Source organism: Pogona vitticeps, chromosome 5 (assembly GCF_051106095.1).
Source record: "Pogona vitticeps strain Pit_001003342236 chromosome 5, PviZW2.1, whole genome shotgun sequence".
NCBI lineage: Eukaryota > Metazoa > Chordata > Lepidosauria > Squamata > Agamidae > Pogona > Pogona vitticeps.
Window position 1 is genome coordinate 175,417,791 of NC_135787.1, and position 18,954 is coordinate 175,436,744.

Genomic DNA, 18,954 nt, shown 5'->3' on the forward strand with positions numbered 1-18,954 from the left:
GTGCCCTTTTGAAGGGATCCTGCACAGCAAAAATCCCATAGTGTGCAGGAATTGTAATAATTCTGGGTGGATTGGGGTTTCTTCTAGAAAAAAAAGCCACAAAACATCTCAGAAGTCCCATAAGATTTTGCTGGAGAAAAAAACAAACAAACTGTCATGCAGAGAAATTTGTCTTCAAAGAGGAATTCCCCCTTCCTTGACTTTTGGTTAAGAGTGGAAGACTGCAGTCACATCCCCACTAAGGAGAGCGGTTTTGGATCAAAGAGAAGGTCTGCTGGGGCCAACATGGTGCTTTTACAGATGTCTGTGGGAGGCTCTCAAGTAAGGAAGACATCTTGTTCATGTCCACATTTCCCCAGTTAGGAATACGTAGATATCCAAAGAGGAGCAGGTGAGACCCTTTTCTCCTCAACCCACCAACATTTGGTGGGTTGAGAAGAAAATGGATGATCTTTGTCTCTAGTGACACATTCTTTTCTAATTCTTTCATTGCTGGCCTTCCAAATCTCAATTTATTTTTGATTTTTTAGCTTCAGTCTCGATTGGTGTAAAGTATATGGAAGCATACTGCTCCACATAGTCAGAAAACCATCATATCAATGGGTTCTGGATTATGTGAAGACTCTCTACAAGTAGCAGTGGTTCCATATTCAGAGAGGGAAAACCGAGGGGGTGAGGCTTGCCAGCCCTCCCTCGCTTCACACAGTCAGGGCAAGCCTGTCTTGAAGTCATGAATGAGATTCCTGTGATGTGCATTCGGCTAAGTGCACAGAAGAGGCTCCCCTCTACAGCATATCTCAAGTGCAGAGGTTGGAAAACTTACTTTTTTTTACTACAGACCTGAGAATCTCCAGAGTGGCTAGTGTGATTCTAGAAAACATAGTTCAAAATTGGTGAATGGCTGGGGCCAGTTGCTATGCAATTCCACTCTTCTGCTCCATGGATCTATAACTGGATAAGGCTAATGTCTGAGTAAAATGTAATGTTGAAAACTTTAGGTTGAGTAACACATTTACAGGATCCCTGAAAAGGGATAAGCAAGAGGAGCTTTTGAGTTTTTCTAAACTTGACACCAGGTATTGATGAATGATATAAAAATCAGAAATAAGGGATGGCACACAGAGTCCAAGGGAAAAAAAAACCAAGGCCAGATGTGATGTACAGTGGTGCCTTGCTTAACTATTACCTCGTTAAACGACGAATACGCTTGACAATGAGGTTTTTGCGATCACTTTTGCGATCACAAAACAATGTTTTAATGGGAAAAATTCGCTTCCCGACAATCGGTTCCCTGCTTCGGGAACCGATTCTTCGCATTACAACAATCAAAACAGCTGATCGTTGGGTTTCAAAATGGCTGCCTACTGTGTAAAATGGCTCCACGCTGTGCTTTAGGATGGATTTTTTGCTGTGCAGGCATCAGAAAATGGCCACCCTATGGAGGATCTTTGCTAGACGCTGAGGTATTTAGCCCATTGTAACACATGGAGTGGTTTTCAATGCATTTCAATGGGCTTTTTTATTTCGCTTGACGAAGATTTCACTCTACAGCGATTTCGCTGGAACGGATTATCCTCGTCAAGCGAGGCACCACTGTATATTGTTCTTAAAGACACCAGGCTAACAAAATACAATAGAGTTTGCAGATTCAGTATAAAACAAAGATGTCCATTATTAATTTAAATTAAACCCCAAACCGAAATGGAGCCTCTAACACTCAGTTGATTGCCTTGAGTAAGGCAGAAGGCCCTCTTACATTCTCAGTACAGAGAGAAACAAAGCCAAACAGAGATCAGCATGCTTGCATTGCACCACAAAGCAGAAGAACCAATTTAGATGCCCACACTATGTTACAAATCAAGTAATGATGTTGGAAATAACCATGATCAGCTGTCTGTCTGCTGTTACAGGAAGGAACTTGTCCATAAAACTGTACTACAGGAATGATTCTGTGTACTCTAACCACTAGAAGTGTCTCCCAGTTTGGCTATTATTGACTTTTAAGTAAATCAGCACTGATTTTTTTCCTGGCACTGCCGATGCATTAAAAATACAATTAAAAGAAACATCCAGAGTACAAATCAAAGATCAGGAAGTCCTCATCAACCCATCCTGTGGCATGACGTGCTAGGTGGCAAGAGAGATGAAATAGAAACAATGAGCACTTAGGTGTGCCTGTGTGGCTTTGAAGAAATAATTTGCAGTAGAAGTCCTACCACGCAGAGCACTGCTTTCTCCACCACAGGCATCCCGGTGTCAATCCAAGATAAATATGTCTTTTCCCTTACCCGCTCAAATTAATTGAGTGCTTTAATGAACTCTGCAGCTGCAGCAGGTGCTGTGTACACAGAGAAACTGATAGCGGGAGAGGAGACTGGGAGGTGTGTACCACTGTGCCGAAGACAAAGCCTCACGCTTCCTTCACAAAAGGGGAACCGTTTGGCAGCTTGTTTACTGCCCCCGAGTTGTTCTCGGAAAAGCAGTAGAATCTAATCAAATACTGGGGCTTTCCGCTGGTGAATTTGGTTTGGATAATGAGAGCAAAATAAGACAGAAGTCGGCAGAGGTGAAAGCCTTCTAAACGGGTGGTGCTCAAACCCCGGTTCTTTCAAAATATATTAAGCCAGCTAGGACTTGTCTTCCACTCTTCTCAATTCATTCTGCTGAGAGGGGAATACTTGGCCTCTGGCCCCAAAGCATCTCACGGATACCGCTGCTAACTCTTCTGCCACATTCTAGGAGGTTCTAGCAGATTGTAGGAAATAAGGAATAAACACGACACCCTGTGAACTGAGAATATTCTCTTGCATTCTGCCATCAGAAGGCAGCCGGCATGGCTCTGTAGCTTTAGGATGGAGAACTCGTCATTTAAATATCATTGAACTGCAGGATTCACCACCCCCTAGGCAGCATAGTATCCAATGAGAAGAGCAAAGCCTGGAAGGGATCCTTTTTGGAGCTGCAAATGTCCAAAATCTCCCAGCTAACATAACCCAGTTTGGGTTAGAATCTGAGAAATAGCTCCAGCGCTGTATGTTTCCTGTTCCTGTTGTGGCACCTGCTAGGTTTCATGGATAGTTGCCCCATGTGGTGAGTTACTCAGCTACAGGTAGCAGTTTCTGAGGGCTCATCCACACAGTGGAGTTGCCCTGGTTGTCCTGGGGGCTTTCCCTCTGGCTCTGTGTTGCCATATTACCTGATTAGTCATGGTCTACCTGGATTCAGATCCATTCCACCCTCTTCCACAGTTTTGTGCTGTGACAAGGACTTTATCCAGAGACTGTGATATCTCAAGGAATCAGATGCTACTAATCAGGGAGTTCTGCCCATGGGCAAACTCCTTGGCTCCTAGCTGACCACGGTCTGCCTTGAAGTTGACACAGTAGAGGAGATGTTGCATAGCAACAGTCAAGAAGAATTTCGAGGATGCTCATCCATCACTACTAATCTTGAGGATATACAAATACATTTCTATGGAATGCACTGGATCAGTCATTTCCAGTTTGCCATGACTGTGGATACCAGCCCGTATGGTGATTTGGACTTGGGGCATTGGATTGGATGGAAGATAAATCACTAAATTGGCCTCCAGACTGAATTGGGGTCCCACACCCATAGTCTAGTTTTAGTATAAACACAATAGGACTGAAGTATCCATGAGGGGTCAGTTCCAAGACACCCCCCCCAATGCCAATACAATGGGGTCTTGACTTAAGAACGGCTTGAGTTAAGAACTTTTTGACTTAAGAACTGCTCCCATAGGAAAATATTGACTTGACTTACATACTTAGATTTGAGTTAAGAACTGAAAAAAACCACGTGGGAGGCAGGGAAAGTGCAAAATGTGAACTTTCAGTTAACTGTTGGCCAGTGAAAAGGGTGCCTGTCTGCTTCCTCACTCCTCCCAGCGTTTAGAGAGAGTCTTCAGACTGCCTGGTACTACCTGGACTGTATTTTCCCTGCCTTCCCTGAACCTTTCTTGACCTAAGAAAAAAAGAAACAAAATATCCCCCTCTAGTGGTCGAAGGCAGAATAGCAGCTTCCCATTAGTTTCTATGGACGGAAAAGAGCAGATACGGATCAAATGGTTTTCAATGCATTCCTATGGGAAATGCAAATTTGACCTGAGAACTTTTTGACTTGAGAACCGCCTTACAATACAGATTAAGTTCTCAAGTCAAGACCCCACTGTAAAGCAGAAATAGCAAATGATATACATTGCATGGTCGCTGACTCCTTCTGGTGGCGAGGTTCTGGTGTATACACCATGGAAATATGTATAAATACCCATTTCTGTTTTGCTTTTTAATTTTAAAATAAGTAAACCCACAGATACTGATTGCATGGATGAGATGCAATAATGAAAGTTGCTTCACTCCTGCATTGACTCTTATGGATTGGAAACCTTGGAGTTGGGGTGTGTTTGCATCATTTTAAATAATCAGCCAGTTATTCTGTGCGTGTCTATTTCTTGAGTTTCAATATGAAAGGTCATTAGTTTTGTGCAGAGACATTTTGAGCAAATTATAGACTTTAGCTAGGGAGAAAAAAAGGCATCTGACTCAGAATAAGACCGATTCCTGTGTTATTCAATTTGTGCATTGACTGAATGACCACAGTTCTTTGGGGACATTACAACGGTGCAGAATTTGGTATTGTTATGCTGCAAATAACTAAAGAACAGCAATTGCTAGAATTCTTGTGTAACATAAGGAGGCTTTAGATAAAGCAAAGCTTTGAAAAGTGAAATATAATAATTAGGAAAATACGTTGAATGCTTTAGTGTCGTACATTGCTTACTAAATGATGTAAGACGCTGTATTCTAGAAAGTCAGCAGATTGTGGTTTTGAATCTACTAAAGGCAGGTGGGCAGGCATAAGAAAGCAGTAGCTATGATGCTATAAGCCAACAAAGTTACTGCAGTGGCTAAATTACTGCAATTTCAAATTCGTTGTACAAATCCCAAGGTTCTTCTAGTGCACAAGCATTGTGGGGCTGTTTTTCCAGCAAGTTACAATCACTGAAGTAAAACGTAGCTTCAACATGAATATGTGGGACCAGTGATAAAGTCCACTCCTCCCTCTCTGTGGATCTGTTGATCTCCAAGTGGCCCAAGCATGACCATGTAGGGTTTCAACTAGATGAGTTGTCCTGATCATTGCCATGGTTTCTGTTCATATGGACATAGAGCTTTGTGTGTTTAGTTCCATACATTGATTCTCCCTTTGGGCATTTGGTGTTTGCGTAGAAGAGCAAAGTCTCCTGCTACCCTCTTCTTACATGCCTCTGCTTACATGAGAGTAAAAAAGGAAGCTAAGATCTCACAAGTGTTGGGCCCAGTTTAGGGGGGAAAATCACATTTAATGGTGCCATCCTATCCATGTTTGTCTGCAAAGCTGAGAAAGATCACTTTTTATTTTTTAAAAATGTACAGCTCCCAGAATCCCCTAGCTGTCTGGGAGATTTTGGGAATTGCAGTCTAGAAAGTAACTTTGCCAGTTGCTACTTACCTAGGTATTTGTCCTATATGGCTAATTCCGATTACTATCCTTGATGAGAGCAGACCCACTAAATCAGTGGGACTTGTTAGGATATTATGTACATCTAGACCTGTTTCAGTTTAGGACTACCAACCGATTAGTCCACTGAACTGAATGGAGTTTACTGTCCTGCAGATGTCCATATGTAAGTTTCTTGGGACCATCATAACAAATGACCTGACTTGGAGTGCAAACACCACTGCGTTAATCAGGAAGGCGCAACAACGGTTGTATTTCCTAAGGACTCTTAGAAAGCAGCAATTGACTGAGAGTTTGTTAACTAGCTTCTATCGGAGTTCGATTGAGAGCATATTATCCTACTGTCTCTGTGTATGGTTCACGAGCTGCACAGTGGCAGAGAAAAAAGGCAATTCAAAGGGTGATTAAGACGGCCCAAAACATCATTGGCTGTTCACTCCCCTCTTTGGAAGAATTGTATAAGAACAGATGTAAGAGGAAGATATTTAACATACTGAAAGACTCCTCTCATCCGGGACATCAGCTCTTTAAATTATTACCATCGGGAAGGAGATTTAGGGTATTGAAAGCAAGGACAAGCAGATTCAAGAACAGCTTTTACCCAAGTGCAGTATTGAGTTTAAATGCGGGGTCATAAGTTTTTGGTGGAATTTTAATTGCTGGGAGAAACAGGGTATTTATATTTGTATGGTGAGTGTTGTGTATATTTTTAACTTTTTTTTGTAGTGATGTTGTCCAGTTTTACCTTGGGGAAGAGCACCTCATTTCGTTGCACCCACTTGTGAGTGCAATGACAAATAAATTTCTTATGGCTTATGTCTTATATGTTTGCATCATAAATCACACCAAAACCGACAAGTAGTTCTCAGGATTGGTCATGATCTTACAGTGGTTTGGACAAGTTGGTCATGAATTGACTAATTAACTGCATTTCTAATTCATCTTCTTCCATAAACCCCAACTCAACCTATATGGAGCTTGGTAGTCTCCCATCCAAACAGAGACCAGCCCCCTACCTACTTATCTTTGATAGGTCTGTAACAGGCTTTGCACTCAGGCTACACTATGGACTTTCCTCTTCCGTCTTCTTGTGACGGATGTTTCCTGATTCTCTTTCCCTTTTCCCAGTTGTTAATGTCTGGCATATTCCTTCTGGACCTCAGAGACTGGAATGTTTTCCAGACAACATTTGGGGAAGGGCAGGTATACGTGGATCTCTCATTCCCTGCTGACCTCCTTCTGACATTAATTCCACCACTAAGGGTTCCTCTTACTAGTTTTAGAAGAGGTTCTTGTTTCTCTCTTGTGAGTTAAGAAGATTGGTGGTGAGATATGCAGTGCTGTGTTTTTATCACCAGGTGTTGCTGTCTGCTGCTGAGTCTCTCTCTCTCTCTGTAAGTTTGTGTTCCAACCAAAATGAACTGCAAAAAAATCACCCACCTACCCAAATGTATAACAAGCCACATCTCAACAGAGATGCTTGTTTAAAAATAGACCCTGCAAATGTTTGCTCCCTAGCACAGGTAGACTGTGGCTGGGAGAGAACTGCAGGGTTATTTGTAGCCAGCCAGGACCTTAAATAGGCTTCTCTGGATGGCAGTTGTAGTCTGCGAGGGGTCGAACTGTTGTACTGTTTGTATAGCTTAGTTGAATAAACAAAGAGATTAGAGAGCTCGGTCTGTTCCTTTTGAATTAACCGTTTCTGTCTCTCAACCGCCCCAGCATTACAATTGAAACATAAATACAAATAGAAATATGTACCCCAGCAGAAAGTTAGCTTGAAAACATAATGCTTCTTGTTGTTGGTTAGTTGTTAAGTCGTGTCCGACTCTTCGTGACTCCATGGACCAGAGCACGCCAGGCCCTCTTGTCTTCCACTGCCTCCGGAGTTGGGTCAAATTCATGTTGGTTGCTTCAGTGATATTTCTTCTGGCAATCTTAATTCCAGCTTGGGATTCCTCCAGTCCAGCCTTTCGCATGATGTATTCTGCATATAAGTTAAATAAGCAGGGAGATAATATACAGCCTTGTCATACTCCTTTCCCGATTTTGAACTAATCAGTTGTTCCATATCCAGTTCTAACTGTTGCTTCCTGTCCCACATATAGGTTTCTCAGGAGATAGATAAGGTGGTCAGGCACTCCCATTTCTTTAAGGACTTGCTGTAGTTTGCTGTGGTCCACACAGTCAAAGGCTTTTGCATAGTAAATGAAGCAGAAGTAGATGTTTTTCTGGAACTCTCTGGCTTTCTCCATAATCCAGCGCATGTTAGCAATTTGGTCTCTAGTTCCTCTGCCACTTCTGGGAGTTCTCGGTCCACATACTGCTGAAGCCTACCTTGTAGGATTTTAAGCATAACCTTGCTAGCGTGGGAAATGAGTGTGATTTCCCCTTTACTCCTATGCATACCCTTAGCACCACTTTATAGCAATAGAAAGGTTATCAATGATATTTCTCAATCTAAATAAAACTAAATAAATATAGGGATATTTAAGGGCATTGAAAGCAAACTAGGGAGGGCGGATGAGAGATTATAAGAGGGGTGAAAGACATGACTCAGGATTAGGCACAGTCTTCCTAGTTTCAGAGCCAGCCCTACTTGGCATGCAAGCTAGTGTCTCAGGGACCAGCTTAGAGAGAAAGACAGAAAACAAACAAACAAACAAACAAACTCTGTGAAATAGCAGGCTATTCCTGAAGAAACCAGGTCATGGCTCAGTGGAAAGCAAGGGAAAGAGTTTTTATACATACCTCTATGAAGGCATACACACTCTGACACCACCCATCTTTCCTTTCTTATGGTGGAATCCTCAGGTTCCTTCAAAGAACTAAAGTGACCCAAGAAGGGAAATGGACATTCCCTCACCTCTTCTGCCCCCTTTCTCTCTCTTCTCTGCTTCCCAAAAGTAGTCAGTGTTCACCCTTGGAACTGAGGACAGAGACTATTTTGAGGGAGCAAGGTGTGTGTGAGAGAGCAAGGAAGTAAGTGCACAACAGATGGAAATTAACTGAGAGATATGAAGGCAGCAAAAATGGAAAAGAAGATGCCGAAAAGATGGGCCAGAATTGAGCCATCTCATATGCTTGGTCTGTCTGCCTGGGATTTCTGGCTTGATGCGCTATAAAACCTGCTGTTCACCAGCCTCTCACCAGACTAATGTTTAGCTTGGATTCGACAAAAAGAAGCCAGAATGAGTGTCTAGCTTAGGAATGGAATTTGGTGGGGGTGGCAAATCCATTCTGGGTATTTGTTTGAACTTTGAAGGAGTTGTCCAATGTGCTGAAGGTAGTTCTGGGTGTGTGTGTGTGTGTCTTTTTTTTTGGAGATGTGGCTGCCCTCCTTATCACTGTCTGTCAAGGATTGCTGCCTTTTGCAGCTGTTCGCCCACGTAATGTGAGAAGATTTCAATTTTTTTCCGCCTTAATTACTCTGAGTCTCATCTGATTTCCCTGCCTGCTCTTGCTTATGCTACCTACTTGTGCACCCATCTCATGAACCACATTCAAGATGGAGGAGCACACTAATCACAGAAAAAGATGAAAACAAGAATATCAGATGAAGGGAAATTCTGTGTCTTAAAAATGTGCTTCAGCGTTTTCTGATTAAAGTTTTTAATTGGAGTGATAAAAGAGTTTTAAACTGTCTGGCTTTTAAGCAATTAAGCATCACATCTAAATAAATTTACATATTGCAAAAAATCTTAATTTCAGATTAAAAAGCTGTAGAAGGAATAGAATATTTTCTCCAAAAGATGAAACACCTTGAATAAACCAAACAGCATCTATATATTCATTATAAGGATGAATGTTCAACTATTTATATATTGAGCCACACTCCCCTCGAAGTGTGTTGAGAACAGCACATTCTTCAACACCTGAACACAGCTCATGAGCAGACACTATGGATCTTTTCCTCCTCAACATATGGATGGCAACCAAGCTACGGATGAGAATGTGTTGGCAGGATATGGGTGGTGGTAAATTAATATCTGCTCTGTATTTTGAAGGAAGGACAGTTGGATTACTTGAAGTAAATGTTTCCTAAACAAATCTGGCAGTACACCTTCTTGTCCTCTTGTCCATGCAATAGCTCTTGAATTTTGCCATCAACACAGAGCCCTACTAGACTTTGTTGCCTGTAGTTCTTGTTGCTAGAAGGATGTCTTACAGTGAAATGCAAATATACAGTGTATCACAGAAGTGAGTACACCCCCTCACATTTCATAAATATTTTAGTATATCTTTTCATGTGACAACACTGAAGAAATGACACTTGGCTACAATGTAAAGCAGTGAGTATACAGCTTGCATAACAGCGTAAATGTGCTGTCCCCTCAAAATAATGCAACGCACAGCCATCAATGTCTAAACCGCTGGCAACAAAAGTGAGTACAGCCCTAAGTGGCAATGTCCAAGTTGGGCCCAAGTAGCCGTTTTCCCTCCCTGGTGTCATGAGACTCGTTAGTGTCACAAGTCTCAGGTGTGAAGGGAGAGCAGGTGTTATCACTCTCTCAGACTGGTCAGTGGAAGTTCCACATGGCACCTCATGGTAATGAACAATCTGAGGATCTGAAAAAACAAATTGTTGCTCTACATAAAGATGACCTAAGCTATAAGAAGATTGTCAAAACCCTGAAACTGAGCTGCAGCACTGTGGCCAAGATCGTACAGTGGTTTAACAGGCCAGGTTCCACTAAGAACAGGTCTCACCATGGTCGACTAAAGAAGTTGAGTACCTGTGCTCAGTGTCATATCCAGAGCTTGGTTTTGGGAAATGGACGTATGAGTGCTGCATGCATTGCTGCAGAGGTTGAAGGGGAGGGGGGTCAGCTTGTCAGTGCTCAGACCATATGCCGCACACTGCATCAAATTGGTCTCCAATGTTGTCATCCCAGAAGGAAGCCTCTTCTAAAGCTGGTGCACAAGAAATCCCGCATACAGTTCGCTGCAGACAAGCAGACTAAGGACATGGATTTCTGGAACCATGTCCTGTGGTCTGATGAGATCAAGATAAACTTATTTGGTTCAGATGGTTTCAAGCGTGTGTGGCGGCAACCAGGTGAGGAGTACAAAGGCAAGTGTGTTGTGCCTACAGTCAAGCATGGTGGTGGGAGAGTCATGATCTAGGGCTGCATGAGTGCTTCCAGCACTGGGGAGCTACAGTTCATTGAGGGAACCATGAATGCCAACATGTACTGTGACATACTGAAGCAGAGCATGATCCCCTCCCTTCGGAGACTGGGCCGCAGGGCAGTATTCCAACATGATGACCCCAAACACACCTCCAAAACAACCACTGCCTTGCTAAAGAAGCTGAGGGTAAAGGTGACAGACAGGCCAAGCTTGTCTCCAGACCTAAACCCTACTCAGCATCTGTGGGGCATCCTGAAACAGAAAGTGGAGGTGCACAAGGTCTCTAACATGGTATACATCTGGTCACAAATGCATCTATCAGCCTAAGGTCTCATTTCAATCCATGATGAGTGCTTTAACGAATGATCCACTCAAGTGTTCATTCATTCAATATTTCTATACCCCATCCCCCCCAGCTCTGGAACATTTCAGCTTACAACACAAAACAATTAAACAACCACACAATAAGAATAATAAGATGGTGTCATTCAAGAGAAAATTGGGCCACCATCTGTCAGATTTCCTTTGATTTGGATTCCTGCATTGAGCAGGGAGTTGGACCCGATGGCCTTATAAGCCCCTTCCAACTCAATTATTCTGTGATTCTATCCTAAGATTCTTATCCTAAGATTGCAATGTTGATATTAAAAACACAGTACAAAGAGCCACAGCAATTCCCTCTGTTTCACTAGTTGACTGCCAATGGAGGCAGTCTGTGTTGGCAGCTGACCCCAACAGCATTCTGCCTGCAAGTGAACAAGCCAGAACACTGTTACAAAGCAGATTGAGATCCACTCCAAAAACAGGAATCTGTTGGTGGTTTCAGGTTCGTCCAGAAGCAGACAAATAGGAGGGCTGGGAGATAATGCCAATAGAATGTGTCATTCTTCCTCACGCTTGATAACTGGCTGTGGCATGAAGAAGGAAGGGGAAGAGCCATCAATCAGAGTTAGCTATCAGAGGGACAATGTTGGCTTGAGCATTCTGGGAGTTGCGGTTCCAAATAGTAGCATCTCTCAAGCTCTGCCTGTGAAATAGGGAGATGGAGTATGCCAGGCGTGGTGTATATGTCCACTGAAACACCTTGAGCTGAACATCACTAAGTGATGCTTCTGAATTCTCACCCTAGTCAGAAACTAATGGGATACAAGTCACAGCACTGGTTAGAGTAAATGTGCTTTCAGGATAGGACCAATAGCCACTGTCCTGAGGAAGATGCTGGCTTGTTCTGAAAACACTCCTGTTGCATCTGTCACCGCTACCAGGTAGTGAAGCTATTGCCCTGAGGAAATACATGAAGCTTTAAAAATGCAATGTGGCTTTCTAGAGTGCTTAAGGGATACCTTAGGTTCAAACTAGATGACATACAGTTAGCACATCATTAGATGCAAGCCTTGCTCAACCAGTGGGGGATGTCTGTATGTTCTACATACTACAAGATGGCCTCAATCCATATCTTGCCAATCAGCTTGCTTTTATTGTGTGATTTTGTTATTGGGAGGTAAAAAAACAGACTTATTTTGCAAAGCTAAAGGTGTTCTGAAGGAATTACATGCCTAGAAGGGAAACACTGTAATAGCAGGAAATACATAATGCCCTTCGCATGGGATTTCACTGCCAGACTACTTTAAGATGGTGGTTTGCATGACATGATTGCATGCCCTCTGGCTGGTGTTAAGGCAAAAGACAGAAAATCACCTGCTGACCAAGAGAGAGGGTTGTAGCATCGACAATGACCTCCTAAAGAAAAACAGGATGTCTAAACCACTTGAGGAAGCAAGCTCATGTACCTCCAACCAGCTATGTTCAAATAGAAATGCCAAACCTCTTTATGCATGAATGGAATTTACTGTAGAAACCCTTGCATTTCCTGTAACTCACCTGGGAATCTGCGCTGAGCAAACAAAAGTCATTCTTGTTTCCAGCAAAAGGTTGTGGAGAACTTCCTGGATCTGCTTGCCCTTATCTGGCTGAAGTGAGTGTTAAGACTGTGTAGAAAACCACCTGCATCTGCTCAAGTACATTGGGAAACAGTTTATTCAGAATTTGATCCTCTGGATATTGTTGACCACAAGCCCTTGCTGTTGGCCATGCTGAATGGTGATTATAGGAGTTGTACACAATAATCATTGGCTCTCAACCTTGGGTCCCCAGATATTCTTGGACTACGACTCCCTGAAATCTTACAGCCTTCTGAGAGTTGTAGTCCAAGAACATCTGGGGACCCATGGCTGAGAGCCACCAATTAAGAGGGCCAAATGTTCAGCACCCCTACTTTAAGCCCACTAGGCAAGCTCTCTGCATCTTAAATTGCTTGCCCTTTTTAAAATCCAGTATTTTGTGCAGATTGTGTTTGTATTTGCACTTTTTAAATTTGCTAGCATTATGTTCTGTCCATGGAGTTTTCTTGGCAAAGATACTGGAGTGGCTTGCCAATTCCTGCTCCAGGTAGATCACATTTAGTCAGAACTCTCCATTATGACCTGTCCGTCTTGGGTGTCCCTGCACGGCATAGCCCATAGCTTCTCTGAATTACTCAAGCCTCTTCTCCACGACAAGGCAGCAATCCGTGAAGGGGAACAGAACATAATGCTAGCAAATTTAAAAAGGAAGAGCAGAGGACAAGGACAAGTAGTTCCAGAGCTAATGAAGTGGTTGGGCCAAAGCCGAAAGAATGCTCAGCTGCGGACACACCTGGAGGTGAAAGGAAAGTCTGACGCTGCAAAGAAAAATACTGCATAGGAACCTGGAATGTAAGATCTATGAACCTTGGTAAGCTCGATGTGGTCAAACAGGAGATGGCAAGAGTCAACATTGACATCCTGGGCATCAGTGAACTAAAATGGACGGGAATGGGCAAATTCAATTCAGATGATTATTGTGTGTACTATTGTGCCTTACAAATATTTATTTATTTATTTATTTATTTATTTATTTATTTATTTATTTATTTATTTATTTATTTATTTGATTTCTATCCCGCCTATCTGGTCTTATTCGACCACTCTAGGCGGCTTACAATTCCACAATAGTTTTTAAAAACATTACATTACAAGTTAACAAAGGCAAAGATCAAAGGAATATAAGAAGAAAAAAGATTGTCAGGGATAAGCTGTAGCAGAGAAGAGAAGAGAAGAGAAACAAAATGTAAGGGAAATCGGGAAAGTTACAGAAAATTGAATGCAGACTTCCAAAGAATATCAAGGAGAGATAAGAGGATGTTCTTCAATGAACAGTGCAAAGATATAGAGAAAAATAATAGAAAGGGAAAAAGCAGATATCTATTCAAGAAAATTGGAGATATTGAAGGAATATTTTGTGCAGAGATGGACATGATAAAGGACAAAAATGGTAGGGACCTTACAGAAGCAGAAGACATCAAGAAGAGGTGGCAAGAATACACATAGGAATTATACCAATAAGATCTGGATGTCCCGGGCAACCCAGATAGAGTGTTTGCTGACCTTGAGCCAGACATCCTGGAGAGCGAAGTCAAGTGGGCCTTAGAAAGCACGGCTGACAACAAGGCCAGTGGAGGTGATGGCATTCCAGTGGAACTATTTAAAATCTTAAAATATGACATTGTTAAGGTGCTACATTCAATATGCCAGCAAGTTTGGAGAACTCAGCAATGGCCAGAGGACTGGAAAAGATCAGTCTACATCCCAATACCAAAGAAGGGCAGTGCCTAAGAATGCTCCAAATATCGTACAATTGCACTCATTTCACATGCTAGCAATGTTATGCTCAAAATCCTACAAGGTAGGCTTCAGCAGTATGTGGACCAAGAACTCCCAGAAATACATGCTGGATTTTGAAGGGGCAGAGGAACGAGAGACCAAATTGCTAACCTGCGCTGGATTATGGAGAAAGGACAGATCCTGAGGCTGAGGCTCCAGTACTTTGGCCATCTCATAAGAAGAGAAGATTCCCTGGAAAAGATGCTGATGTTAGGAAAATGTGAAGGCAGGAGGAGAAGGGGACGACAGAGGATGAGATGGTTGAACAGTGTCATTGAAGCAACCAACATGAATTTGACCCAACTCCAGGAGGCAGTGGAAGACAGGAGGGCCTGGCGTGCTCTGGTCCATGGGGTCACGAAGAGTCAGACACGACTAAATGACAAAACAACAACAACAAAAAGGGAAAACAGGTTTTTAAAAACCAGCTTTGTTCTAGTAGTATGATGTCCAAGATGGCCCTAAATCTCCCCAAACCAACCTTCAGATAATGCCAGTGCAATCTTCTGTTCTTGTATGCTGTCTGGGAATTGGACGGGGCATGAAACAGAAGGAGAAAGACTCACCAATGAAGCTAACATATCTGTTAGTAGAGTGTGGGAAAGTTACTTTTCTGGCTACAAAGCCCAATTCCAGCAACTGGGCTGGTAGGAGATTTCAGCGGGGGTATTCCTCCACCCGAAAAATCTCCAAGATCTACTTCTATCACTCTGAGAACTGGTCCTACCATTAGGCAGAATGGGAAATCAACTCAGGTGATATTGGGGGTAGGGAGGCTGCCAGCAAGGGTAACCTTTTGTCTGTTCCACTTGAATTTCCAAGCTGTTCTTCTGTATCTGTTGTGTATGTGACTCAATGTGTCTTGTCCCCCTCCACCTGCCCCAAAATTGTCTAGTTCCCTTGGGAGCGTTATGTCCTGGTTGAGACTATTCCATTCCACAATTATTAAAGTAAAATTCAACAACTAGTCCATTTGGTTTCTCTACATGAAATGCGGAGGGGTACCATTTTGCCTGGTTCAGGTAGCAAACCATTATAGACCAGCCCTGAGCACTACTGACTCATTTTCCTGGAAAGGACAGTTGAACAGATAAGGAGAAGCAACATCAGGATAGTGATTTCTAGAGGTTAGCTGAAGGTCCATGATGGTAGAACAGTGTAACCAACAGGATGAGAGGGAACTAGCCAAAGGTCATCCATATGAGCCTTTACAGCTCTTAAGATCATCAGAGGAGGCCCTTGTCTTGATCCCGTTGCCAGCGCGGGGATTTTGATGGAGACACAGGAGAGGGCCTTCTCGGTGGCCGCTCTCAGGTCATGGAAAGCTCTTCCTAGGAAGGTCAGGTTGGCTCCTTCCTTTTTATCCTTCAGACAGGTTTTTGACATCATAACTGAGTCCCTTAATGTCATTTTCAGTTGAGTTCAAAAGTTCTTCATTTTTAATCATTCAATGTATTTTAATTGCAGCTATAATTTGATTTTAATGTATAAATTTATTGTGTTTTTAATTCTATTTTTTTAACACTGTGAGACACCTTGAGTCCCCTTATCAGGGGATGGATGGATGGATGGATGGATGGATGGATGGATGGACGGATGGACGGACGGACGGACGGACGGACGGACGGACGGACGGATAGACAGACAGATAGACAGATAGAAATTCAAAAAGTGCAAACATTAATAATTCCCATAACTGTGTTCACTAAAAATGTTAGTTGAATGGTAGCGCAGGTATCTCAGCATAGATGAGCTGATTAACATATTGAATAGGACAAAAAATGAACTAAATTATTGTCTCTTTTAAACAAATATTTAATCCATTATCTCTGAATACCATTATATTTGTTTGTTTTTTTCCTCTGCAATCCCTAACTTTTTTCTTCACCTTTGTCTGCATGTATCCTTGCAGATCAAATGATAGGATGTTACCTGTAGGGGTTCCCTGTGATATTGTCACAGAACTATATTGTTTTTCCCTGAGTGAAAAAGACTGGGGGTAAGAAACTCCAGTGATCCAATTAGAGTAATATGTATTATTTATGCTACTAAGAAAACACGGTCAGTTTGCATGGTTCCCTTTTCCCCATTAATTCCACAGCAATCTTGTAAGATAGGTTTGGCCATGTGATAAAGTAGCAACTGGCCAAAAGTCCCCCAACAACTTTCGTGACAGGGCAGGAATTTGATTTTGCTAAATATGGTTGCACTAATGCTCTCCAATCAAGACATATAAGTGATGTCACGACTGTATCCTGATGATGGGGGGGGCGCGAGTATAGCAACTGTAATTTGCATAATGTGCTAATTTATATAATATGGAAATAGCATTGAAAATAGGTCACCTTGACTTGAAGAACTGGAATATGGCAACACAACTTACTAAAGTTGCTTAAAAGTTCTATCAGCCTGGTAACTGCCCTGTTTTTAAAGTGGCTACCATTTCCCTAAGTTGCACTGGCCATATGACCACGGAAGATTGTCTTTGGACAAATGCTGGCTCTATGGCTTGGAAACGGGGATGAACATGACTGGACAAAAATTGTCAAGGGGAACCTTTACCTTTACTTACCATTTCCCACCAAAATGCCCTTTGGAATGGGGCATGCTGGGAAATATGAACCAAGGGCCACAACGCCGAATGAGTTTTAAGGCCTCCAGTAACTTCCATCTGCTTTCTAAGTATGATAGAGAAGAAGTATATTCATTGTCTCTTTTGACCCATCCTAGCTTTGATCCAACAGCCGTTCTCCTTCATCATGGGCCAAGCTCAATGGAGCTGATGGGAAATCATGTTTACTGACATCCAGAGGGCCACTGGTGGCTCGCTTCGTCTTGCACTTGCCTTGTGCTAAAAAGAAATGAATTGTTGGCGTGTTGGAGTAGAATGTGCTAGCAATCTCAGCTAAATGTATTTAAAAGTGTTCTTCAGCTGCCAGATATTTTAGGAGGGGAAACCTTTTAAATGCTTTCACTGAATCCAGTCACTAGTCACTAATATATTACTAATATTTCACTAATATTTCACTAATATTCAGTGAAATATTAGAAATATATTAGTAATATATTGTTATGATTTTAAACTGTAATTTGTTATATGATATATTGTTACCCGCCCAGAGTAGTCTGTATGACTAGATGCGTGGGCTATAAATGTAATAAATAAATAAAATAAATAAATATAATAGTGGCTCAAGGATTTCAGGGGAGTTGAGGCTGTCTGTGTGTCTTTCTCCTTAGTACAGAAGTTTTGGAATGAACAAACTGAGGATTCTTGGAAGATCTTAAATGGAATCTTCTACGTGAAATGGAAGTGACAGCACCGTTAGGGCAGTTTGCTTCTTGGGGATGGTATGGCTTTGGCCGAGCCTGGCCCCCCCACCCCCTCAAAACCTAGCCCTATTTCTCACATGATTTTGATGTCTTGTTATTCTTCTTGTGTCAACAGAGCCCAAGAAAAAGAAAAAAGAAGGCAAGAAACAGGAGAAGACAGTGGAATAGGGAAGCTATGCTGGGCTGCGCGGGAATGCCATTTCCTCGAATGTAATCGGTTAACAAGTTTCATTGACTTAGGCATTTTATCAAGAAGTTATTTATAGCTTAATTGTACAATAGGAAGAAATAAACATACAAACACACTCTCTTCCTTCTTTTTTATTATTATTATTATTTACTTTAGTCAGTCTTCTCCAACTTGATGCCCACTGGATAGGTTAAACTACACACAGTAGTCCAGTCTATGCCAGGAGGCATCAGGCTGGGGGAAAGCTGCTCTAGTTTCTTAAATGTACGCTCTTAACAGCAGTTTTAAAAATCGACAGAAAAAGGCAGTAATGTCATTTAGAACACGAGTGCTATTGTAAATGAAAAAAGCATAGATTCATTCCAAATGACTTTCCTCTTCCCTCTTTCCGAGTCATATCTTTTAAAGCCTGCCTCCGCATTACTAAGAACACGGCTCATGAGCCATATGGAACTCCTGAAATGTATTCAATAAAAGTTCTGTGATGTCACCACAATCTGACCCTATGTTGTGTGGACCGGCTGTGTTACATATTAAACAGAACCCTCCCCTACCTCTTTTTACTTTTTATAATAGCAAGAGTGGGTCTCTATTCCCCCCTCCCTTCAGATTGTACCTGCATTGAAATAACTAACTTGGTTGTAATTTACACCTTTTAATAAAACAATTTAAGGCTCTAGTCCACAATGTGTGTGTGTGTATGTCTGTGATTTTTTTTAAAAAATGTACTTCCTGAAAACATTTCTTTTCACAGGGTGGATATAGCCTCCCTATCTTTGGGGAGGATAAGAGATTCCAGTTGGGTTTCACTCTTGTGTTTTTCCCCAGTAAAAAAAGGATATATTAATTGGAGAAAGAACTTAGCTGTCCTCTTGCCCTAATCATTATTGTGCATTGTTTGTATGACAAACACCTGAAAGTCTGCAAAATCAAATGGGTATTGTAGGAACCTTTACAACAGTGCTGTAAGGTTGGTAATTGAGATAATAAAGAAGCCTACAAGGCAACATCCCGAAGAACAAGCCTTCCAACTCCAAC

General features: G+C 42.0%; 1 protein-coding gene across 2 annotated transcripts in view; it reads left to right on the forward strand.

Moving 5' to 3' along the window:
* PTN (pleiotrophin) overlaps positions 1-18,603 on the forward strand; it is a 111,088-nt gene extending 92,485 nt beyond the window's left edge. For both annotated transcript variants that reach the window (XM_020792177.3, XM_078376259.1), the window contains exon 5: positions 17,842-18,603. In XM_020792177.3, coding sequence (XP_020647836.2) covers positions 17,842-17,894 — 53 coding nt within the window. In that variant the 3' untranslated portion in view covers positions 17,895-18,603. The remainder of the gene's footprint in view (positions 1-17,841) is intronic.
* The last annotated feature ends 351 nt before the right edge of the window (positions 18,604-18,954 follow it).